At 39.2% G+C, this 27,082-nt stretch overlaps 2 protein-coding genes across 3 annotated transcripts in view; one reads left to right on the forward strand and one right to left on the reverse strand.

Annotated features, from left to right (window-relative positions):
- Positions 1-7,511: 7,511 nt before the first annotated feature.
- The window catches only part of MS3_00003853 (uncharacterized protein), a 35,469-nt gene continuing 15,898 nt past the window's right edge, over positions 7,512-27,082 (forward strand). Inside the window, exons 1-5 of one of the 2 annotated variants that reach the window (XM_051211716.1) lie at positions 7,512-7,982; positions 8,022-8,188; positions 13,642-13,788; positions 18,509-18,639; positions 19,867-26,627. In XM_051211716.1, the coding sequence (XP_051071807.1) occupies positions 22,216-22,956 (741 nt within the window). In that variant the 5' untranslated portion in view covers positions 7,512-7,982; positions 8,022-8,188; positions 13,642-13,788; positions 18,509-18,639; positions 19,867-22,215 and the 3' untranslated portion in view covers positions 22,957-26,627. Of the gene's footprint in view, positions 7,983-8,021; positions 8,189-11,010; positions 13,789-18,508; positions 18,640-19,866; positions 26,628-27,082 lie in introns of those variants that run through there. The other variant, XM_051211715.1, reaches the window with a different exon arrangement.
- On the reverse strand, positions 12,282-20,654 carry MS3_00003854 (uncharacterized protein). The gene is made up of 2 exons (XM_051211717.1): positions 19,768-20,654; positions 12,282-14,269 (listed from the first exon to the last, which is right to left on the reverse strand). Exons 1-2 carry the CDS (start codon positions 20,479-20,481, stop codon positions 12,590-12,592), a joined length of 2,394 nt encoding a protein of 797 aa, XP_051071809.1. The 5' UTR covers positions 20,482-20,654; the 3' UTR covers positions 12,282-12,589.

Genomic DNA, 27,082 nt, shown 5'->3' on the forward strand with positions numbered 1-27,082 from the left:
ATTTGTTATTTCGAATTATTTGAATTGTAGTATGAACTAAGAATCCCAGAAATAACGCAATTGAATCAAGAAGTACTAGAATATGCACGAACGAATGTATTTTATTTAGAATTCGAAATCGAGCATTCAACAAGTACAAAAGAATCATTAGTTCGTTCAAAAACCACATCATATCAAGCTAATTTTACAGACCAGAGACGTCAATTTCCTTAATGTTCATGGTGTCCAGTGTACGAACTAAAGGGGAGAGCATCTCTACGGTATATACATTGCCAAAGTAATTTGAAAATACCTAAGCTTTACCATAGTCATCCTTCACCAACTATGTAGTACTGCCGCCTCTCCATGATACTGGAGTATTCCCTCTTCTCTTAGTCCTTTTGTTTATGTGCGAGTATAAGCGTTTAGAGTATTCTACAGATTCATTAACAAGTTTTTCTTCGTATAAACTTTTAGACTCGCCAAGGGTAGAGGCAAAAATATTTCATGCTTCTCATCAGTACCTAGTGACCTAAATCTCTCTCATATCCTTCTTTTCTTGCGGAGAGGAGTGAGAAACTCGATGCTAAGACACAGTGTAGAGTTTGTTGGATCCCTTGGTGCAGTCCAAGGGATGTGTGGTGCAGTGACATTTATGCACAAATTTCTGAATATATCACAAATCGTTTCAACCGAGGAACTGTATGGTCACTTTTACTAAGGGGTGGCAATATAACGCAGAATTGTGACGTTGTCATTATAATGGGTCATTTTTAGACCTAGTAGGGATGATTCAGAGTTCGGGTTGTACGTAGCCTGCATTATGGTACATGTCATAACCGCATCAACTACCTAGTGTTAGAAAGAATTATCTGATGTTTCAGTCCTCGAAGTTCTTCAGTCGACCGTAGGTGCGTTCAAATCTCTTAAGATTAAACATCGATTACTTGGAGATTAAGTAACGAAACTCTCCAGCATGACCTCGCTCACCTCACCGTTTGGACTGCGGCAGGCAGAACCAATCAGGGGCTCTTGTTCCTTGCAGGTCAACTGGCAACTAACTGATTCAAAGTCCTACTTTCATGGGATAGGTTATCGGTAACAGAAAATGACACTGCATTCCCAATGAATAGAGCTACTACTCCTACCTTGCGCTTCTGAATTCCGTCAGCTCTTATGAATGTAAACTCTCAAAATCAAGTTCTCTGACGTCTACAGACTACGTCAGTCAAGTTTCCGTGTCTGCAATTACATGCTGCTTGGTAGAGTCTGTAGATAACTAAGGTAAATGATCTGTGTCGAATGGTTGGGGGCCTACTCAAGTTAGGCGAGAACGGTGTGAACATCTAACCGACGTCGAAGTCACAACTCACGGTAATGCCTAAAGTGAATTACCCTTTCGTCGTATACAGATACTGTGACTGTTTCGATGACTGAGCAAAACAAACGAAGTTACTACAGAAATATATAAGTAGGAATAAGTACAAGAAACAGAGTAAGATCACTACCAACACTAGCAACACAAATGCCAGTAGGTTGCGTGCGATCAATTTATACTCGGTTGTTGTCCTTGACCTCGACGAGGATTGGTGAACTGTTCGACTTTCAGTGATCAGGTTCTCGGATGGTTCAGTTAGCGTCCAGTGGCATTCCATCGGTACTACAAGTTTACCTGTACAAATAGCTCTGATCGCTTGTAGAGCAAGCTGGGAAAATTCCTGTTACAGATCAGAGGACCAGTCAGAAAATTTACAAATCTGAGGTGCTACTCTTCAACAACTAACCCTGGTTTTTGTTCTTTTTCAGCTTCTCGCCTTTTTATATGTTCGGCAAGAGGTACGTATTTAAGGACAAAAATGTCTTAACTTTGAGTTTATGTTCATTCTGTGATATTAAGTCCTAGTCTATAAGCCCTAGATGAAGCGTCTCCAGAAATATTCTGACGTATTAGTTGAATTAGTCATCATTTTTTCAACTCATTTTTACGATCAAAACGAGTTCTGGGTTCTGACCTTTCAATCTCCTTGATCTCATAAAAACATTGGCCTGCCACGATGGCCCGTCTTCGATTTCTCAGCCACTGTTTGGCATACTGCCGTTACTTTGGAAACAATAAGTCGTTCTTTGTTCTTGATCTATAAACATTATTCAACACTCACTGGAGTAGCAAACACAGTCACGTTACACACTGAGATCCTAGATCATAATGGCAGTGTTGGGAATTCAGGCACCTGTTAAAGATGCCACAGGTGTTCGGAGTTTGACAACGCTTTAACCAGTAACACCTAATATGAATCGTACCCACCAAGTGAAATCAAAAGACAGAAGCGAGAAGATTCGAAGATATATTTGATGAGCTATCAATATATCGAGGATGGCCTGATCTAATCTGGCTAGCGATCACAGGGGTTGTTGAACACGGCGTTCCCACTCGTGATCTGGTGCGGATGCATGACCGAGCGCCTTCAGCTAGGTGAGTCAATTGAAACTAATATGGTCAGCATCCAATGTCGAAGACTTACAGAGCTATTTATTTTGGGGATTTGTTTACCACTACAGTCGAATACTAACAAAACTACTAATTTTGAGTATTTCTTTACCTCTACAAATTGTCTGTGACTAAGTAGTATCTCCTAGACAGATTCATATGGTTTTTCTGGAATATCCTGAACCATCAGCAAGTTATAAGCTTCTTTGACAATTTATGTCAGAAAGTAGGCTGCAAATTCACCATCTCCAATATTTTTTCTTGTCATATACCAGATTTCGAACCTCATTATGTAGTCTTCAAGCCATCCCCACGTAGATTACCAACGTAGATGATCTGTGTCGAAAATGATCGGAGGCCTACTCGAGTTAGACGTGAATGGTGTGACAAACTAGCTAACATCGAAGTCACACCTCGTGGTCAGCACCTTACGTGGACTAACCCATTGACATATCAAGGTGCCATAGATGCTTTGAAGACTGTACAACACAGAGGACGTTGTTACAGAAATATATTAGTTAAAGTAGATACAAGCGAAAGTGAGACCACTGCCGCATGGGCCAGTTCATGGCATACGATTAACTGATGCGCGTTGGTTGTCCCTGACCTTGACGAGGATCGATGATTTGCTCGATATCCAATGACACAACTGCCGGATGATTTGGCTAGGGCTTAGTGACATTTGGTTGGCCCTACACCCACTTTAATTGGTATTCAACTGTCCACATGTACAGATGCATGTATATACCACGTGAATGTATGTCTTGGCTTCATGCAATTGTAAGTACGATGGGCCATCAAGAGGTCAAATCAGACCAAGTTTATACATTTTCGGGCAGGTCTCAAAATTATCGCAACCGGTAAACCGTCGCGATAACACCATATTATTGGTGATTCAGTCTTCAGTCTTCAGTAATAAGGATAGGAGGTCTGTCGACCGATATTAATCCTTGCAGTTTGTAATACTGTGGAGGTCCAATCTCGTTTTGAATATATTAACAGACGGTGCTGATATTACGTGTTCCGGTAGGGAATTCCAGTAATTCACTACTCGGTGCGAGAAACGGAACTCCAGACGTAAACGGTTTGATCTCGGTTTTTGAACTTTCTTCGAATGTCCTCTCAAATGATCGGTTCTAGACGGAAGCAAAAGATAAGACATGGTAATACCAAGGTCATCGTTCAGTATACGATAAGCCAATATTAGATCACCCCGCACTCTACGGTAAGATAACGGAAATAAGTTAAGGTGTCTCAGTCTGTCTTCATAAGATAGGCCAGCTAGACCTTGTACCATCTTAGTAGCTCGTCGTTGGACTCTTTCTAGCATATCTGCTTCATATTTGAAACAAGGACTCGCTGCTTGAATCCCGTATTCTGAATGTGGTCGCACATAAATCGGGTATAGTAATCCAAACATTTCATCATCTAAATACTGAAAAGACCTACGAATTGACCATAATACCCTATAGCCTTTTGCAGCAGCAGCCTTACAGTGACTAGTCGTTTTGAGATCATTGCTTAATATAACTCCTAAGTCCTTATAGTTTCTTGCTTTGGGTAGCACGAATCCACGTAGTGTATAGTCATACGATTCATCAGAGTTATTTAACTGCATCACTACACTCTTATTAGGATTTACTTCTAGTGACCACCTGTCTAACCATGCCACCAATGAGCTAAGATCGTCCTGTAATACTATTCTATCCGACATACTATGTATGGGTCTCCAAATCTTTATGTCATCAGCGAAGAGTAGAACGGATGATTTTGCTACAGTTGGCAATTCATTTACATAAAGTAAAAAGAGAAGAGGACCTAGGATTGTGCCTTGGGGAACCCCACTTTTTACAGGTACCCATGAGGAGAGAGCCCCATTAACCCTTACCCTTTGTCTCCTGTCATGGAGAAAGTTACTTATCCAATCGACGACTGTGTTATGGATTCCAAAACGTTTCAGTTTGAATTTAAGACCAGAGTGTGAAACCTTATCAAAGGCTTTACTTAGATCTATGAAAATTACATCCACAGGAGCATTCCGATCCTTTGCCGCAGCCCACTCTTCTCGTGCAATGAGAAGATTTGTCAAGCAAGATAGGCCTTTCCGAAAACCATGTTGTGCCCTGGAGAAAAGATTTTGCCCTTCAACATAGTTTATAACAGCTATCCGAATGATTTTCTCCATCAGTTTCACAACTGCACTAGTTAAGCTAACGGGTCTATAGTTACTAACTAAATCCCTACTCCCAGCCTTACACACCGGACTTATTATGGCGTCTTTCCAGTCTCTAGGAAGTCTGGACTGTCTCAGAGACATGTCGAATAGTATCGCTAATGGTTCAGCAATTTCATCTGATATGGCTTTCATAATCCTAGGATGAATATCATCGGGACCACTGGACTTATCAGGTTTGAGATGCTGAAGTAGCCTTAAAACGGTATCTTTCTCAATGACTACAGGATCCATCAGCGAGCCGTCACGGTCACGATGAATCATTGGTCGTTCCTCATTACCGATAGAAAACGCTTTACTAAAATATTCCGATAAAGCTTCAGCTTTTTCGGCATCATTCTCTGCTAAGATTAACGGATTGTCTCGTATCAAAAGTGATGGAATTCCATCGCTTCTCTTAGTTCGCCTTTTTATATACGAGAATAACCGTTTCGGACTATATCTAGAATCCCTAACCGATTGTTTTTCGTATGAATGTCTAGTCTTGCTTATTAACGCTTTACAGGCATTCCTAATCTTACAATAACTGGATCTGTATTGTTCTAAGCCAGTAGAGATGAACATATTCCAGTGATTCTTCCTTTTTCTAAGGAGTTTCCTGACCGTTTTAGTTATCCATGGTGGACTATTATTCGGTCTTCGCGGTACCAGGTATGGTATGAACGGGGACGTAACTAGTATAAATTTACCTTTAAATACAGACCATGCTTCTTCAACTGATATGCTAGTATCTACTAACCAATCTGTCTTAGCAGCGCATTCCTGAATGGCTGATATGTTAGCTTTCCATACATTTGGGCGCGGTGTAACCTGATCATATAACATGTCCCTAGTTCTAAACGCGAATGACAAAACAGCGTGATCGCTGTTTGCTAACGGTGGAAGAATATTTAAGTCGACAATATCCCCAGTCTCATGAGTGATTACCAAATCCAGCAGAGAAGAACCCTGGTTAACACCAAAACGTGTGGGTTGGGATACATGCTGCACTAGTGCATGCTCCATTATTGTTATCAGTAACCTACTATCAAAGGAGTTTCTGTGGTCATATCAGTCCAACTAATATCAGGTGCGTTAAAGTCTCCTATTATCAAGCACCTGGTATTATCACTCCAAAGATGAATGTGCTCTGAAACAAAGTCATCAGCTAAGCAGATTGGGCTCCGATAGATGACACCTAGCATAAATGTACTACATCCTATTGCTAACTTACAGCTAATGACTTCACAAGTGCCGCTATCATGGGATTCGCTAGTAGAGGAGCGGATATTTATGCCATTGGCTATATATAACAGGACGCCGCCTCCTTTTCTACATCTATGTCTATCACTCCTGATGCAATGGTATCCGGATAATTCTGGAGTAATGTCTAAGTCATGGACTAACCAAGTTTCTGTCACTGCTACTATGAGTGGCTTTAACCTGTCTACTAGTGCTTCTAGTTCATAGAACTTATTTCGTAAACTACGAGCGTTGGCATATAAAACTCCTAAGTAGAACAGCCTATCCACACAGGCCTTGGTAGCATTCGCTTCCAAGACCTGACTATCCGAAAACCCACTAGTCGGAGATTTTCCTCGCCGTTTTGCCGACGGGTTTCAAGTTCAGCTAGTGCTTTCTTCCTTTTTATTCTATCTTCGAGAGACATGTCAGGTCTAACTCGGATGTCAGAATTGTCGTGACAACGAGCGCTACTTAACAAGAAATCCCGTTGCTTCTCCGATCCTAGGATTACCTTAAGGAGTCTGCATGGATGGGGTTCAACATTGTCCTCGGTCCTCTTGCCTATTCTTACCAATTTTTTGACCTGAACTCCTTTGGAGTTATCTGGTAAAATACTACGAATGTATTCTCCTAGCTTTTCTAAGTCATGCGCGTGTCTAATTTTCGGATCAGGGTCGTTTGACTCCCGCAATTTGCTCACAATAATATTCGATGTTATTAGATTTTTCTTCTCAGTCACGCCAGGATGGGTTTCACTCTTACCTTCAGATTTTGGTAGTGCAATTTGTGGCTCACAATTTGGGTCCACCAGTGAGTTACTAACTACCTGTGTACTGCTTACAGCTTTTTTCTTTTCGTTTCGTTTCCTACGTACCGTAGTCCATTTTTCATCCCTCATAACACTGGGACTATTTGGAACGGTGACTGTTTTATCCAGATCTTCGATTCCCATTAAAGGTGCATTATTAACAATGTCAGTACCAGGTGGTACTACTCCCCCACTTTTACGTCAGTCAGAGTCGGTTGTTTGAGGCGTCGCGTAACAGCAGGTACTACACTGACACATTCGTCGCTGTCAGTGCCCGTGTTGTCGGCGTATATGCCATCCTTCTTTTTACAGGCCAAAGCCAACAGGCTCATAGCCTCCTGTATTAGTAATGCCTTGTTGGCACAGCAAAACATGCAAAGCCAATGTGAGTTAGGCTTCGAGCATCTTTTGTATGCGGTGGGACTTAAGCGGGTGCACATTTTGTGGAACCACTTATGGCATTCGTCACACTGCATCCCCTCTTCCACAGGGAACAAACAGTTTGGTTGCCCACATTTGTGAGTCTTACCAACCATTGTAATTCGATTTAAAAGGTTTAAAAACAAAAAATGATAACAATGTGAACACAAGTGTTAGTCAAGGACTAAAAACAGGTACTCAGGACAAAATGTAGCAAAAAATTTCAAACTTTAACCAAAGAACTCTTAGTTAAAGTCGACCAAGAATGCTTTTTAGTGCAATAAGTACCAAAAGCAAGTATAATCACCGCAAGTACAAAATTCACTGCCCTTTTTGAAATTAGCGCGCAATATATATATCATTACGATGGCATCACTTTTGCTACTAGAGGGATGGACGTTATCAGACATAGTGTGGTGGGACTCAAATCAAACGTAAAACCATCTTGATTTTGCCGCTACTGAAAAAATCTACGAATTATCGAGGTGATGCACCAATCGTTTCATGACGGTTTGACCTTCAAGTACTCACTACCCTCCATCAATGGGCGGTACTATTAGATTGTTGCCCTAATCTTACGTCTAAATCGGCACTTCCTAAGCGTCCAACGTCCTGCCGTCTAAATAAACCTATTAACTCCGTAACTATACACATGTAGATGGGATCATTATGGATAAAAAATGTTTTTGGTGTGCATTTAAGCGAGGAAGAGCTCCGAAACATTCCGCATTTAAGGATTGAACTGCTAACGCATATCGCTCTCAGAACAGTTCAAACTTCATGTCTTTTCGGAGCTATCGTATGTGCCCCGGTAATTACCTTGCTTTCAGGTTTGTTTCTGCTAGTTTAGAATTCATTTTCAGTTTTAGAACCCAAAACTTTAAGGTGTTTAACCAGAAGATCATTCAAATTCGCTACTTATGGATTCTTACCCGGAATCACCATAGCCCCAATACTGATGTATGCTCGAATGAAAGATCAACCGGACGAAGCATTTTACGACAGGTGCTATCGGCTACGGAGCAACAAAAGCCAGGTACAGCTAGTATGCTAGTGTAGATCGTGTCCTTCGAATAGCTAACTTTATTCGTCTAAATTCTACTATCGAGTAGTCATTCATTTCTATAAGGGTTCATGATCATGCCAATTCAGTAACTTTTGGTCGGTCAATCCAGCCAAACATACCCAATATCCCTATTTTGGGGAAGTCGCAATAGAAAACTGGGGAAATAACACAAAAACTTCAAATTTTCCCAAAGTCTTGGGAAAACCCTCAAATTTACCCAAAGTTCCCCAAAATAGGGAAATTGGGTATCCCAACATACTTAAATTAGTATACCAAATTCGTTTCAAGCAGTGCATTACATATTAGAATGACTATAAGGATACATATTTCGGGTCATAAAGCCCTTACTTACTTAAGACTCAGCTTAAACATGCTACCAGTTAAGAAACTTGCCTACTTCAAGATTGAATTAGGGATTTCCGCAAATACGGTAAACAACTAGTCTGTTCCGTTAGCAATTTACAAAATTTTTGAAAACCGCTCGTGAAGTTGTGAAAATATAGGATGTACAAACAAGTATGTAAATGAAGCGTTTACCAGCTGAGTATTTTCCACTAGTATTTATAGGAAATAAATCCATATGAGTTTTTTTATAACAATGAAAGTTAAATAAAGATCACTAACATATTTTGTCCCGAAGTTTATACACGACTTCTCAATAAGATGATCGATCCAAACGAAAGAAATTCGATATCTAAAGTCGTACTTACAACTGTAGTGGTGGCTGTAAGGTGTTTCTCACGAATAACTAGTGTCTCATTACAACAAATGTAAGGGTTCAATTGATGACATACTCCACCCCTTCGGAATTCCAACACTGGTTGTGAGATTCGGAGAACAAGACTTATTATTACGCCAGCAAGCACATAGTGGTTATTTTAAACCTCTAGCTTTCCAGTCGCGCTCCCGGACCAATAAAGCTGGAATCTTAATACTTCCCTCCCAGGTTTCCAGAATCAAAGCATGCTAACACAGTCAACACTAGAAAACCATATTTGGGAGTTAGATTTTTTCGTAAATGCAGTTGTCAGACATCTAATGGATAGCAGATACAATGCCAATCAGTGAATACCTTTAAAGCATTCAGAATAACTGACGAATATCGGACGTCGACTTTATCCCATTTCGCTGAGACTGGTCGAATGCTTCCAACCTGACCTATTTGTACAGAAAAAAAGGGTGACAAATCTATGTTATAAGAGATATAGTTGTAGCTTAATACTTTTATCTCATTTGTAGGCCTACTTATGTTCACACACTGATTCGACTTTGCGTCTCGCGATGTAATCACTTGCGGTGGTCATTATCATAATGTGGTCGCGTACTCTAATAATGACTAGTAACCATCCCCTACTTTTCAAGACTAGTGTTTTTGTTTCATTTCAAAATATAAAAGAAGCATATCATTTTCAAACAACTAGTGCTATATTTTGGGGAAACTCTGGAAGAGGTGGAAACATTCACGTATCTGAGCAGCATCATAGATGAAGTTGGAGGATCTGGTACCGACGTAAAGGCGAGATTCGGTAAATCAAGGACAGCATTCCTACAGTTGAAGAACATATGGGACTCGAAACAACTGTCAACCAATATCAAAGTCAGAATCTTCAATACGAACGTCGACAGTTCTACTGTACAGAGCTGAAACCTGAAGAACTAGCACAACCATCATCAAAAAGGTACAAGTATTTATAAACAGTTATCTACGCAAGTTACTCAATATGTGTTGACCGGATACCATCAGTAACAGCCTACTATGAGAGAGAACAAACCAGCTTCCAGTTGAGGGAGAATTTAGGAAAAGACGCTGGAAGTGGATAGGACACACATTAAGGAAGTCATCAAACTGCATCATGAAGCAAGCACTAACTTGAACTCCTGAAGGGAAACGGGAAAGAGGGAGGCCAAAGAACATACTGCGCCGAGACATGAATAGGATGAATAGCAACTGGAAAAGATTGTCCAGGACACAGTTGGGTGGAGAATGCGGGGTAACAGGCGTAAGTAAACGCCATATTTGTCCTTTTTCTCTGATCCTAATTCAGTCCCATTCCGAACACCCATCTCAACTTCGCCTATCAAAGTATATCAGAATTTTTTTTATCACATGACTCAGTGTTTCCTTAGGCTGTTTGGAGTTCATGAGTAGCCTCAACATAGGATGGATTAGTTCCATTCTACAAATCTCGTTCTTTATTTGTTCAGATTTACAGAGTGGACAAACTTTTTAAGGAAAATACTTGCTAAAATAGGAAAAAGTCTCTACAGTTTAGAGATATGATTCCTAACTCGTTAATTGCACAGCAAATTGTTTATAGGTAAAATGCCATTGTAATTAACACTTCGAGTGAATGTTTTTTGTTGGAGTATCAGTGAGTAGGACTTAAATAACATTCGAAATTGAATTTTTGGTTTTACCAGGAAAGAACTGACTGTGTTTCTTGTATCCCTCACTTCAAGAACAGGGGTTGTCTTATAACATATTTTCTGGGCATCCATATGAATAATAATATATATAGTTTTGTGATGTCCCAATTCGTAGAAAATTGCATTAATGACGTTCCGTGACCTTATGTAAGTCACTTCTTCAGGACAAATAATATGCGAAATGTCATTAACACAATTTCCTACTAACTGGGATATCACAAAAATATACTTATTTCTAACTTTAAACCCAGTGCTCAATTTATTTGAAACTATCAAGTCCAATCTTGACACTGATAATTACAAATCCATATAATTAATTAGCGGTGCGTGTAATTTCTTTGGTTTTATTATTTTTTTCAATGAAGCTTCGTGTAGATCGTTTCAGTTATATCGGTTTGGGATGCGGCGGGATAGCAGGTTTCGCCAACGCAGCTGGACCAATACAAACAGCAATAATAGGAATGATGATTGGGACTGTAGCAGCTGTTTGCTGTAATAAAATTGAAAATAGCATTTCTACACATAAATAGATATTAGATTTTCTGCTCAACCTCTGTTCATTTATTTCCGTAATAAATATCTTTTCCAATAATTAACTAGTTTGTGGTAGGAGAATGTTTTTACTATTTGTTATTTAGCTATGGAAAAGTCCTAAATATTTTACCTTCTTTAGTGAAGTGTATGTTACATAACTATTTTGACAATCTAGTACTGCATAATTTATTAGTGTCGATAGTTGAACAGTTCGTAGATCTAAATGACTTTAACTGTGGTAATAAGGATGATAGTTCTCACCTTTCTCCGTATACTAAGGCCTGTATCATCTCAGTCTGTGCCACTTTTCGGGCCGTTAATGTGAGTATAATTATACCCCTAATGTTCATAATCCGGTATCACGATTATGAATTTGTCCCGGATAATTGATATGAATACGATTCACCCTTCAATACAATTACTTTCCAATCCTTCGTATTTCAGACACTTTCGAGTCAGGCTGTGTAAAATCAGGAATTGGTTATGAATGTTTAGGGTATACTGCACTTCAAACACCAAAGATTGATAGGGTCAACAGGCCCACATAGCCTACCATTAGAAGCATGAAGTATGTATATTTCGGAGTCCACAAATCTTTTGTTATATACTACAAGCATGCAAATTAGTTTCACCGAAAGGTATATGATTCATTTGACAAAATATAAGCACCAAACGAACAATTCACGTCCAATGTGACATTAGTTTTAGATATGGCCAACCAGCATGGGAGCTCTTCTTATTCTTATAAAGCAATTACTTTACTACTAATTGGTGTACATCGTTTCTTAATCTAAGAAACTCAATTTTGACCTCATCTGAACTATAATATAGTTCAAAAAACCATCTTGCTCACCACAAAGACCATTCCATCAATTTTGTAGTCCTTAAACCACCCAGCGGCAGATTTCCGCAAATGAACTTGATTGAATATATTATCAGAGTTGTGGCTTGAAAATTGTATTTCCATAGTACCAAGTTGACTTATACTAAGTACTCTCGTGAAACTACTTCTCATAATTTAACAATAATCCACTTCCATACCTTGATGTTCTAAGCAAGATTATGATCATCTGAGCTGAAGTAAATCAACAGCCATACTCATAAAATAAGAATTTATATTATAAATGGCATATTATGTTCGATCTGTTCACCAATTGGCAGATAGCAATAAATATTCAAAATTATCTGTCAAGCATTTACCAAAAGTTGATCATAAAAGGAAAATAAAGCAAAGTGGGTCCCATTCAAAAATAACTGTAAAGTGGAAAATAATTGAGAAAATATTTTCATATTCGCCTTCACTTCCATTTGTACTAAAAGGGAAATTGTTTCCAAAAATCAATTTTTACAAGAGAGATGCATCTTATCAAAAAGAATACGATTTCTATAAGAAAAGTCAAAAGAAATATTTCAACTTCGTTGGAAAGACTTTGATGTTCCAAATGTCCATGATTCAATACTCGGCAAGCCGTTAGGGTGCGTGAAGTTATCTGTACGTAAGACTGAGTCTTTAGGCGATAGTTTTGTTTGTGGGCAGTTGTTAATACTTGCAGACTGTAAAATTAATGGGGAGTTTTCAGTCGGTAGATTCGAAGAGGGTATAGTCTGTAAGAAGTCGTTATTAGTATCACAAGAAAATAAAGTGATCTGTTCAAGTTCGTCAAGTGAAGTTCCTGACTTGCATGTTTCAATATCATTAAAACTGAGTGCTGTATCGACATTTTCGTCCTCATACTTTGACTTGAGGTTCTCCACGAATAGGGACGTATTTATATGACGACTGGATAACACACCGAGAAATTTCTCATCAATACCATATAAATCAGTAGTAGCAGACTTCTTTTCATCACTAATATCTTGTTTAGAATTTAACACCTGACTGTCCTTTCTAACATATTTTGTACTTAGTCTTTCTCTTGGATAACTTATATTATGGTTACAGGTGCTCGGCAAGTTGTTATATTGAGATTCAATATTTCCTAGTTTGATTTCCGACAAAGGATTAGAATTTACTTTATCATGATTAAATCCAATTTTAGAGGAAGTCGGAGGTAAGTATGATGTAGTGCTGTCAGTTGTTTGTGTAATGAATGGCTGAAAACTTAAATTATTTATATTAGTATCCAGCAGCATGCCATTTAACATTGAGGAATTTGTTTTAATTGGGATTACTGTAGACTGCCTAATAAAAGTCGCTTTGGGAGGTTCACACAGGAAAGTACGATATATCATTGGTTGTTCATCTACAAGTTGTTGAACAGTTGGTGACTGTATATTCAAAATTCGAATTTCCTTGATTTGATTTCCCTGGTTTAGTGACGATGGTGATATCAGGGATTCAGTTATTCCGTCAGTAATTTGACATGGTATAATTTTATGTAATTGATAAGTTACATGTTCGATGTCCCCACTATCAGTAACTAATAATGTCATTGTTTCGTCGACTTCTTTATTTTCCTTAGAAATATAGTTGTCATTTATGGCAGGTGATATGAACACTCTTTTGTCATATGGATTGTTAACACGTGTTGCATGGGAATAATTATAATCTACTTTTACTGGTTGGTATAATTCCATGTTCAATTTATTATTTACCTGTGGATTTGGTGGTAAGTAATTTCTGCAGCAATTGATAGAGTTAACAACAGATGTTCGGTTTTGTTCAATTATCATTGGCGTTTGGTTTTGAGCATGATTTTCATCAGAATTTTGATTGTTCAAGCGAGTAGAAATATTTTGATCAATGGGAAATGCATTATTCTCATGGTTCATTTTACAATTATTGTTGTTATTAGGCGTAATCGATTTCGATGTAATTTGTACGACGATTTCTGACTTGGGAATACATTCATCAGCTTCAATTTTGTTGTCATCGCTATTTACATTACGTGCACGTTTTCTAGGTTTATACTTATAGTCAGGAAATTCTATGGCATGTAACTGTTGCAAGCGAAAAGCTTCATCTATGTATTTACCACGCATTTTCAAATCTAGTTTTCTCCATAGTTGTCCCACTCGTTGACTTATGTGTACATTAGGTGCATCGGGGAACCAGTGCAGTATGATTCTTCGAAGGTATTGGGCGAAAATCTGTAGTGATTCATGAAAAAGGAAAATATTCGTAAAAATTCGCGAGTGAAATTTCGAAAAGATATACATAATGAGATACACCAGTAACTGTTCAGTCAGTCAGTCAGTAACAACGTAGAACTTCGTACGTACGTACATCAGTTCGAGTTGCCACACCACATTAGCACAGAGATGCAGTTGTCGATTCAAATCCCGTAGTGGTAGAGGTAGCAAGAGTATAAGCAGTAATCGGGAAGATTAGGGTTTGGAGATGTTATTTAAAGAGTATAATCCAGTGAAACAAATTTGGAAAGAGGAAAAAAGGGACATGAAGAATTCAGAAGATTAGAATTTGGGAGAACACAGAGAGTGGATGCACCTGCGCCATTGCAAACGATTTTGAGTCATGTCATTCAGGGTCTCTAACCATCGGTTGCTATCGTCTCGCGGTCCCCAACCAGGTAGTCTACACCTACCAACATGACTCAGTTCACTTGTCAGTGACTTCACGGACTTGTGCCATGTTTTGGTTTGGCCGCCCCTAGCTTTCTTCCAACCTACTCCTATACCACTGAACATAGCACGTCGAGGTAGTCGGTCGTTGGGTATACGTAACGTGTATCCCAGCCATCTCAACTGATGAAGTTTCACTACTTCATCAATTGATTTGCCATCCTTACCTAGTACCCGTTTCCTAACAACTGTGTTACTTACTCGATGGTCCCATGATATACGAGCAATGTTTCGAAGACACCTATGATCGAATACTAGTAACCTACGAATATCCTCTACTCTTACCGGCCATGTTTCACTGCCATAAAGAAGGACGGGACGAACTGCTGCGCAGTAAACACGTCCTTTGGTTGATAGACGGATATCTCGCCTACGCCATAAATGACGCAAGTTGGCAAAAGCTAGTCGAGCCTTCTGTATCCGTGCTGAGATTTCGTCACACACCAAACCACAAGGGCTGATGAGACTTCCAAGATAAGTGAAGCGGTCGACACACTCAACTACTTCACTCCCTATCACTAGTTCGGGTGTCGATGTAACCCAATCCTGAAGCAACATTTTGCATTTCGAGGGAGAGAATCGCATCCCGAACATGTTTGCATTGTTGCTTAGAGTGGTCAGAAGACTCTGCATTTTGTCAGCGTCTTCACCAAATAAAACTATGTCATCTGCATATTCTAAGTCAACAAGTGAACCTCCCGGTAGAAGTTCAACCCCTGGAAATTTAGATGAGGAGAGTGTTATCTCTAAAAGTACGTCGACCACAAAGTAACTGTTACTGATGTTTAAACGATCTACAATAAGTTCACTTTCACATCGTTTATTCAACTAATAATTTGAAACTGACACTAATAAGAAAATGGCTGAACGTAGTTCTCTCAACCTAAACAAGCTTATAATCTTAGTTGTGCAGATTCATCTAACTCTATCCACTTACAACTTGATATGCAACATCGAGTCAGGATGAAAAAACCAGTAGCTAGAATTTGAATGGTCGATAAAACACACTTCTGGTTGAACTCCATATGATATATATCAGTTATTGAAGAATTGAAATATCAATCCTAATAAAAGACCACAAGTTAGTAGATTTGCCCTTTTACATTTTCATACAACTTGGATCAACTCGTATCCATCATTTCTTCTCAACACTAAATGTTCTAAACCTAGTCTAATTTTCACTTCATTAGTGAGCTTGTTGTGGTGTATTTCTTAAACATTTAGGGATCTGAAACGATATGTAAGGATGTAAATTTAATATTGCTTAGCTCTTTGATTTTCATTTACATGAAATAGGGTTTAGTGACATTAAACAATGAAGTACTGTGAGACAGTGCTTTTCCATGTTGGCTTGTTCATCTATCCGTAAATTACCTGTGGCCGGTTAACAATAATGACAATTAGCAATATTTATCTGATCAAATAAGGAACAAAAGTGGTCCATCCAAGTTCCAAAGAGGTTCAGAATGATAGCTAGTCGTTGTTTCCGAAAGCTGATCAAAGAACCAAATATTTTAATTCAGAAAAACATGGCTACTTATATCATTGCAGTCCTAAACACCAATGGGAAGATTCAAACAATCAATACAAAAATGAATTAAACTTCATACCACTGCACAAGCTAGGACGAAATGCGTATCCTGGATTCCACTACTAGCAACTGTTTATCTCTGCTTATAACGCTTGTGACTGGAAGTAATCAGAATAGGATGCACATGTGCATGTACTCACTGCCTTACATGCTGTTAGTTTTGTTATCGTGCTGCTGTGGAATGTGACGATTTGTGATTGGATGACTTACACCTGAATGCTGTCATGAAACACTAAAACAGAAAGTCTGTCTACGGTAACCATGACAATGCGTCAGCCTAAAATTACTTGCCCTCAAATGTCCTGGTACGGCCGAAAGTAGGGAGAGTCCACTCTCCCTCTCGAAATGCTCTCACATGGCCACGCGTATATAGCCTCTGTTAGGGAAGTCCTACGCACTGCCTTCTCGTGGCGCGAGTGTTTTTTACGAAATTGAGAAGACGAAAAGCGAAAGTCCGGAGCTTTAACCGAGTTGGTGGACATGGAGAGTCCACCTGGGGGAGTTGGAAAACCCTAGTGTACATGGGCTCCAGTATCCTGAGGGAACAAATGGCATATGAACCAATTATTGGTCACCGGCCACCGTTGGACTGCATCTCCTTACGTTGCTCCACTGCCTTGTGGATCAGACCTTCAGGTCGAAGGCTCCGACGTGACCCCCTAAGAAAACCACCTGCTTCGGTTTGGGCACCCGGGCAGTATTACAGCCCTCACACATATCAAATGAGATCTGTGTGGCGCATATGTATTTGTTACCTCCTTGTACCAATATATATATGTCTTAAAATAAAATAAAAATTTCAATAAAATAATCATGACTAACAGTCACATCATGAAAGAAGAGTGAAGTCAAAACATCCATGTAAAGTTTAAGTGATTTATTCGATAAATGATTATTCGTCTGAAAAGCGCATCTAGAAATGATGCTTACTGCCAAAGTTACCCAGTGTCTTCTGAATAATAACTACACCTTCCTGTTTAACGAATAAAAAAGGACTCGCAAGATAGTCGATGAGTTAATTTTTTTGTTAATACACACTACGAAATTCAAACTTTTTTCTATAAATGAACTAAAAATTTCGAATAACTAAGCAGGAAGATAAGTTTAACTATCTAAGATAGTTCACAATGGAGTTTATCCATGTTCACCGAGCAATGAATGGGTTTAGGAGGAATTCGTTTTTCTATTTGTTGTTTGAATTGTAGCGGTATATAAATCCCAAAAATAAATAGCTGCTGAGCATATTAATTTCAATGGAGTCACCTAGCTGAAGGCGCTCGGTCATGCATCTGCACCAGATCACGAGTGGGAACGCCGTGTTCAACAAACCCTGTAATCCCAAAAAGGAACAGACTCACAATTTGCAATTTGGTGTACCAGATCCCATCGGGCTCACCAATGAAGATGCCACAGGTATTCGGAGTTTGACAACGCTTTAACCAGTAACACCTAATATGAATCGTACCCACCAAGTGAAATCAAAAGACAGAAGCGAGAAGATTCGAAGATATATTTGATGAGCTATCAATATATCGAGGATGGCCTGATCTAATCTGGCTAGCGATCACAGGGGTTGTTGAACACGGCGTTCCCACTCGTGATCTGGTGCGGATGCATGACCGAGCGCCTTCAGCTAGGTGAGTCAATTGAAACTAATATGGTCAGCATCCAATGTCGAAGACTTACAGAGCTATTTATTTTGGGGATTTATTTATCGCTATAGAATCTTCACATCGACATTCAGGACTGTAATTGACCGGTCTCTTATTGGAACATGTGCATTCTCTCTGGATTGCCTGATATTGCCTTAAGTCGCAAGCATTATAAGCAGTGATAATGGTGGTTTATAGTGAAATCCATGATGCGGGTTTCGTCGGTGGGAAGATTTAAATAACCAATACGAAAAAGAATTAAACTTCATTCCTTAGCACAAGCTGGTGGCGACCTGGGCTCAGTTTCCAAGGTGGTAACGCGGTGGCGTTTCAAGCCAGTGGTATTGAGCTCAACTCTGGGATGCAAGTACGTCCAACTGATGAGTCCAAAATGGAACGAAACGCGCATCCTGCATTCCAGTGCTAATCACCATCCATCTCTGCTTATAATTTAGGATAAAATCATAAACATAATTTTCAAATGATTTATATACCTTCGTACAGATAACAATCTTTCTTTTGGATCGATCTCTACCTGAACGCTTGAAAATGTGTCAACAAATATCGAACTTAAAATAACTTTTATCATCTTATGATACCAATATTATGTACTGTAGACCTATCAATATACAAAGGTAAGGTTGATATATACCTTTTAGCTCAATAGATGGCAAAATAATGATGATTAAAATATAGACTTCATTAATAAAAGTGGACGTAGAGAGATAAACGCAAGACATCTTATAAAACCCACTGAAAGATTATGATTCATATAGTAGAAAAATAATCAAAAAATCTACAATCCTATTAATTATGATAAAACGTTCATATGTTAATTATTACCCTGTAAATAAAACTTACAAGTGAGAAATTTAATAAGTATAAAACGGTGTATTAATTAATGAACATTTCAAAGTAAATAACATTAGCTAAAAAGCCAAACATAACAGGAATATGATGCGAAGTATAACTTCAGAGAAATGTTGCCATCAAATTTATTTAAATGAAATAACAAATGAAAGGCCTATTATAAACCTATAAATTCTATGCTATAACACTACAGGCAATAATAAAGAATCGACACGAGAAAACAAATAACAGCGATTGTAACAACTTATATCAGCCAACTATAGTGTGAAAAAAAATAACGCAGTTTTTACAAATGACAATTACAAAACAAATGTACTATTACAGGAGTGAAAAAAAAAACTTAATTAGCACATGTATCACAGTAACCGGTTCGGGCAAACAAGTCTCAATTAACATAAACGTTATCAACAATGAAATAATCTTTTAGCCTGACTCCTATGTTAAATACCGTATATAATTGACTGGAGTGAGATACGAGTAATTGATATACAGAAGTGGTTCAATGGATCACCAAAGATGAATGAATGTACTAAATATTCCCTTTCATCATTATTTATGCTACCTTTAAATACGTGAAATCCTGAAAATAAATTTTTCAATTGGGAGTTAGGGGAATAGAAGCTGAGATAAATAATCCTGCTATAGAATAATAGCACGACTTTCTAGCCATTACCCGTCAAGCTGGAATTTTGCTCCATATCATTTAATATAGGCAGTCAATAAGTATGACTAGCCCTTGAAATACTATATGACTAAAAGCTGAGTACATGAAACTACTTGATTGCAATGTTATATAAATCGTATTTGCTTAAGAATCAATAAAGGAATAAAGTAAATAAATATGGTTGAAATATAAAAATCACCAGGAAAACTGTTTGACAACAAAGGCCTACCATAAAACTATTTAGCGGTCGAGGAATTGCAGATGCTTTACGTTTTTTGTTAGAGCCAACAACTGCGGTATAAGGATATTTTTTTTCTTTTTCACTAAGACGATCAGCACGTGAACTTGGCCAATGAACTGGTATAGGATGTAATTCACCTAAATGATCCATCCAAGAATCTAATGATTGAGATCGTAAATCAGAACATTGATCACACATTGTGAAGTCAAAAATCCCATTCGAAAATATGTTTGGACTGGGTACAATGGATGATGAGTCCGATAAAATGCATTCATTATCAGTCGATTTGTGTCGACGAACAGAACAAACATCATATGAGTTACTACCCAAGGAATGAGTTCCAAGTTTTCCGCAAGGGCTACTTGACTGGGATCGTGTTGGACGTTTATGGATTATTACTGACTTTATGGGTGAAGCTGACGCAGAACAGCTCATGTGCAAACGTTTGGCACTTGGAGTTAGTCCACTTGTACGACTTGAATATTTATTTTCTTTTGCCATCATAGAAGTTGGGTGTGGATCAGTGGTAAATGAAGACTGGTTCTTCAATTTTTTTGTTCGTTTATATTTACCTCTAGTTGATGTAGTTGGTGATAGAGAGAGGAAGTTATGAACACTTGGTGAAACATTAAAATCCAACTTTTCAGATTTTTCTACTGTCAAAGAGATGTCTTGCGTTCTTCCAAACTTCAGTAAAGCCATGACATAATTCAAATAATAGGTGATTCAGTTGATCGAATAATATCTTGCACAGTACTAAATTAATATGATTCCAAGATGGAAAACGAAGAACGTGACTATGCGCAAATAAGGTTTATCGGTCCCATCATGTTCACCCTATGCTCTATTAGGTCTAAGCCATAAGCTTTTATTCAAATGTGAACGGCATATAAATGGACTGGGGGTGAGAAAATTTATAGCAGTCCTTTTCAGGGTCAATTCATTTATTCAGCCCATTGGGTCTAGAACCATGTTAAAACGTGTTTGGGTGAGAGAGATGAGAGTAAACCCCACTCTTCGCTCCCCACCCACCTCATCACCTGACATGCGAAAATCGATTTTAAGTTTACATGTTATGAGACGCATCATCCTCCTCCCCTCCCAATCTAGCCACCTGGATTTCAACCACTCACAGAGGTGAGTGGAATAACCTTCGTGTTTATTTTCCTCCTATCCAATAATGAATAATTCATCATTTAGAATTAGTGAATTCAGTTACTTTTTTCAAAGGTTAGGCCATTTTCACATCAGACATGAACAACTGAATCATGTCATTTCAGATGACTCGAATATTCATTTCAGCAGACAATAAATTCAGAATAGAATATTAGTCATCCCATGAGACACATTAGAAACACTCGACGTGATTTTTTCATACAGGACCTTGGTGATACTAATCGTAAACAAATCTCATGACCTAATCCCACCTGCATTTCATTGGTCATAAATAATACTTAGAGAATAACATTTTTTTAAAGGTTTTACCAAAAATAAATTTTTGCCAGGAAGAATCTAATTTGTATATCATTGCTAGAATACGGGAATTTCTATGACGTTTTCTCAAGCTTATGTAGGTCTAAATTAGTGTTGAACGCTGGTCTAGTATATCTGGAGGCTGGGATTTGATAAATCACGATCTGTATACAAATATCCTAACTAGAGAATGGACTTCGTACAACAAACTGTGATAACCTCATTGAAATCCTGAACAAACCAGTGAAAAGCCGAAAGCACTGGACAGCCTTTGTGTTCTGGTAAATACTACTCTGGAGTGCATATCCACGATCTTGTGCGCAAACAATTAATCACTACACCACTGAACTGGGGCCCAACGATGTCAATATTTAACCTCGGTCAATCCACAACATTCCATAAATCTAGACACTTCATCATAATTGTGATTGCGTGTGGGCTGTGATACTGCCCGGGTGCCCAAACCGAAGCAGGTGGTTTTCTTAGGGGGTCACACCCCGAGCCTTTGACCTAAAAGTCTGACCCACAAGGCAATAGAGCATCGTGAGGAGATGCAGTCCCATGGTAGCCAGTGACCAATAATTGGTTCGTACGCCATTTGTCCCTTCAGGATACTGGAGCCCATGTGCACCATTGGTTTGAGATCCGGTTAAAGTTCCGGACATTCGCTTTTCGTCTTCTCATTTTCGTAAACAACACTCCCGGGACGAGAAGGCAGTGCGTAGGACTTCCCTGGCACAGGCTATATACGCGTGACCGTGTGAGAGCATTTCGAGAGGGAGGACGGGCCCACCCCACTCTCGGCCATACCAGAGCATTTGTCTGCTTCCGATTGCGTCCAAGCCATTGGCTTCCGTCATACTTCGTAGGTTGTTCAAAACCCGAGAAAGATTGACTCGCGAGGAGCAGGCTGGTTTTCGTTCTGGTCGAGGATGTATTGATCATGTCTTCACCCTCCGCCAAATGTTAGAACACCGTCATACTTATCAAAGGTCAACAATCGTAGTGTTTCTGGACATCAGGGCTGCCTTCGATTCGTTGGATAGGACTGTTCTCTGGGATTGTCTATTGAAGAAGGATGTGCCTGAGAAGTTTATTAACATCCTAGAAGCTCTATATACAAACACCTCAGGCAGAGTGAGGGCATACAACCACCTCTCTCCATTGTTCCATCCGAGCAGTGGGGTTAGGCAGGGTTGCCCAATCTCACCATTCCTCTTCAACTTTGCCATCGATGACATTCTGGAAACAGCTGTGATGGATGTAAGTAATGGTGGTGTGGAACTGTTGCCTGGAGAAAAACTTCTCGACCTTGAGTATGCTGATGATATTGTCTTACTGTGCGATAATGCCCAAGGCATGCAATCCACACTTAATCAGTTGGCAATCAGTGTCCGTAGGTATGGTATGTGCTTTGCACTTCGAAGGTGCAAAGCACTTCTACAAGACTGGCAGGATTCTAATCCTGTACTCATCCTGGATGGTGAGCAGATAGAAGTAGTCGAGAAGTTCGTGTACCTAGGTAGCTGCATAAGTGCTGGTGGTGGCGTGAGTGATGAGATCAATGCACGTATAGTGAAAGCCAGAGCGGCTTATGCCAATCTGGGCCACCTTTGGCGCCTTCGTGATGTTAGTCTGCCTGTAAAAGGTCGGATCTACAACGCGTCGGTGAGGGCAGTTTTGCTCTATGCTTGTGAAGCCTGACCTCTCCGAGTTGAGGATGTTAGACGACTCTCTGTGTTCGATCATCGCTGTCTCCGAAGGATTGCTGACATCCAGTGGCACCACCATGTTAGTAATGCAGAGGTTCGGCATCGTGTGTTCGGACACAGAGATGATAATGCAATCGATGTCACCATCTTGAAACACCGACTTCGGTGGCTTGGACATGTTCTACGAATGTCGTCCCAGAGAATTCCACGTCGTGCATTATTTGCCGACGCTGGGACTGGTTGGAAGAAGCGGAGAGGTGGTCAATGCATGACATGGTGTCGTGGTATGAAGGAAAGCTGTAAAGGACTGGCTTCTGTTGGTCCTTCACGACTCCCTGGCTGGGATCCGAGAGATGGTGCTACACAGTGGCTAGAGACGTTATCAGATATAGCTCAGAATAGAAGCCAGTGGCGTTCCTGCTGTAACCTTCTTTTACTTTCTTCATAAAATGTGGTTGCTTCTTCCTTAACTGAAAGATTTCTTCTGATTGTACATTTCCGTTTCCCCCATTATTATTATTACACTAATCTGCACGTTATTGTTTTTTTGCGCTCCTTACCTTTTTTTTCTCTTCAAATTCTTATTGTTTTGTGTGGCGCATATGTACTTAGTGCCTTCTTGTATCAATATTTGTGTTCAAATGAAATAAAATAAATAACAGAATCCACAACATTACGCGACCATCTTCCATTGTGTGAACTGTGATAAACTGATTGACTTAAAATGGAAGTTAATAAAAATGATGGTTTAAATGGCTAGAATGATTTTTCATGGTTAGCTTTTGATTTGAGCAAGGTTTAAGGTTACTAATCACAGGCCCAACCCTCCTCCATTCGTGTTAGGGATTGGCAATAAACGTGGAAAGACTCCAGGAGTAGTCTAAAGTAATACATAATGTGACGGAAATGAAATTTGACTAACTCTTACCGATGTAAGTTGCTGATTTCAGCTTCTTTGTGTGTAAATAGTTCTGATTATTAACTTCTCATTTTCATTTAACAGTATCGTAGACGTGCGTTTAGCGACAACTCATTCATCGTCCGACATTTCAGGGTTCGAACTTGTAGGTTTCTTCTCAGCTCCTCACATTCAGATAGATATTCCTGTCGCTTAACATTTGCATACCATCTCACACGATGACCGGAATCAGTGCCTTCCAGGGATATTACTGGTGAAAAGTGACCCACCCCTTCATCAAACGATGGGTCTCAAGCTTAAACTGTCTTTCAGTTATCACGAAAGATCGTGGGTACTGGTTCGATTTTGGACTCTTCTACATTCTAACTTGTTCACAACACAAACCTTCGCCTTTCTGGAGAGTTCATTGGTACTGCATCTCCTTCAGTGAATGTGAATTACAATCTCTACATAGGCCAGTTTGCAAACACCGTATGTTCAGTTAAGCCACAATCAACCGATATCTTCATCCAACGTGCCTTGCGGCATAGTACAAACGTCTCTGTACTTTGCAATATATTCTACTGATGCCTTAATGTGGCCTGTGAAGGACTGCAAAAGGTTCTGAATTGTGAACATAAGTGATATGTCATCAATAAGAACGGGACTGACGATGACGTAAGCGTTGGTCAACTGAAAACTACATACTTAAAGGGCAAACACTTCTCTATCAGAGTTCGAATAACACAATCAGATGCCAATATGGATATTATATTACGAATTTCACCAAAAAACTAGCATCAGTAAAAACCACCGGCTACTAGCAATAAAAAAATAATCGGCGTGTGAAAGATTTGTGAGCTTCCCAGATCACATGAAAGACTACAACGTGTAAAGCACTTATGTTCGCCTTCTTTTTGATTTCGTTTTTCATAGGCTACACTACCTTTGTTACACTTTAATTTTAGTAATATCCCCTAGAAGACAAAAAAATATAATTTCTAATATGTTTATGCATTTTTCCTCTGGAGTACAATTTTTGGTCAAATACTGTTTTTTTGCTGCAAAAAACTAAAGCAACGAACTATTTGAGTATTGAATTTATTACTTTTTTGCACCTATATATGCGTGTTGATATCCATTTCTTTTACTCCCATTTCGCAAAGCTTCCTCATGTTTAGAATACTATTCATTTTCAATATATATATCTTACGTATTTTAGAAATTAAGGGGAGTTTGTTGTAAACTTACATCTTTTTTACTTCTTATATGATTTCTTAATGTAACGGAAAACGACTAGTTGCTGTCAAACGTGGCAAGCAATCAGGAAACTGTTTGCCAATAGCAAGCGTGCTGGTTTATGTCTAAGGATCCTCAAAACCTTACTACGGGAGTGGTGGAGTGAAGCGGTAAATAATTCTTCAAAATAAATAGCTTGTAAGGATTCGGTATTGATGCTCATCATTTTAGTTTTATTGGATATACCACTAATTGAGTGTGTTCTGTCAGACATCTACATCAGACAGTGTTTTAACTCGTCGTTTAAAACGTTCTCCGATAATTAGCCAACTTATAAAGGTATGTGCTAGGATAACTCTGTAATACAGATTGATCTTACTCATTCATTCTTGACATTTCATTGCATTGTCCAGGCTCGGATAAAAGTGATGTCAAATTCTGCTTTGTTCGAGTCCCATCCAAACCCCTAAAACAACAATCACTTGTTAACTTCCAATATATAGTCTGCATGGTTCTGCCTGATGAAGACGCTGACAAATCAGTCTTTTAGTCGCATCGGGCAGTAGTGCAAGCATGTTTTAGATACTTTTCTCTCTTTCTAAATGCATAATGTTGCTTCAGAATCGGTCTGAGTCAACACCTAAACTAATAATAAGGATTGAAGTAACTGACTGTATCGACTACTTTACTTATCTTCTAAGTTTCATCAGTCTTAATGGGTTGATGTTCGTCGAATACTCAGCACAGTTTCAGAAAGCTCGGTTGGTCTTTGGTGACTGTTCGTCTCCCAAATATAGGAAGAATTTGCTGAGCAATAGTTAGTCCTGTTTTACTTTATGGGTGTGAAATATAGCTATCAAGAATGGAGAATATTTCTAGATTACTAATGTTTTATCATAGACCTACTTGCAGAATTGCTCTTGTATGTTTTAACACTAAAATGAGTGAGAAACACTGAGGCTACGTACTAGGTGAAGACAATAAATCGGATAATTATGTGGTAAGTCCTCACCGACTGACAAGGACGGGACTTGTATTATGTACGTCCAACCACCGTCTGTAACTCCGCCTGTAGCTCTTATAGGGTTGCTGCAGGTCCCAAGCCCGGGTAAAGGAGGAGGGTTGGGCATGGGGTTAGCGTCCCCATCCCGTAGAAAACTAACTCGCTAAAAAAACGCTTACCAGAAAAAATAATCCAAACCATTTTAACTCTGCCCTGGGAGTTAGAAGGTCTTCATTTAGAAGAATTATGACGCTTCATGGTGAAAGCCGAGTTCCTTCGGAAGCCACGGGGCCGATGCCCCTTCTAACAACCAGGGCAAAAAATTTTATAGGTACATGGAACGTTCGAACAATGTGGGAAACCGGGAAGACCAGTCAAATATCAATGGAAATGAGGAGATACAACTTAGCAGTACTGGGAATCAGCGAAACCCACTGGACCCAAGCTGGACAGAAAAGGCTAGCTACGGGAGAGATGCTGCTATACTCCGGTCACGAAGAGGACAATGCTCCACACACTCAGGGAGTCGCTCTTATGCTGTCCAAAGTAGCACGAAATGCACTTGTAGGATGGGAATCTCACGGATCCAGAATCATCAAAGCATCATTCAAAACAAAGAAGGAGGGGATCTTAATGAATATTATCCAATGTTATGCACCCACCAATGATAGCAACGACGAAATTAAAGATCAGTTCTACGAGCGGCTGCAGTCAATCATTGAGAAATGCCTAAGAAAGGACCTAACTATTCTGATGGGAGATCTAAATGCCAAAGTCAGAATAGACAACACTGGATATGAAGATATTATGGGACGACATGGACTGGGAGAAAGAAACGAAAATGGAGAAAGATTTGCAAATGTATGTGCATTCCACAAATTGGTCATAGGAGGCACAATATTTCCACACAAGCGTATACACAAGGCTACATGGATCTCACCGGACCACACTACAGAGAACCAAATAGATCATATTTGC

The sequence above is a fragment of the Schistosoma haematobium genome, chromosome ZW, assembly GCF_000699445.3.
Source record: "Schistosoma haematobium chromosome ZW, whole genome shotgun sequence".
NCBI classification, from domain to species: Eukaryota; Metazoa; Platyhelminthes; class Trematoda; order Strigeidida; family Schistosomatidae; genus Schistosoma; species Schistosoma haematobium.

What these genes read in the sequence shown, in the direction of transcription:
- MS3_00003854 (XM_051211717.1), bottom strand. Translation starts at nt 20,481, where the DNA reads ATGGCTTTACTGAAGTTTGGAAGAACGCAAGACATCTCTTTGACAGTA. An exon ending in GACCGCTAAATAGTTTTATG is followed by an intron (nt 14,270 to 19,767) that starts GTAGGCCTTTGT and finishes GAATCACTACAG; the next exon opens with ATTTTCGCCCAATACCTTCG.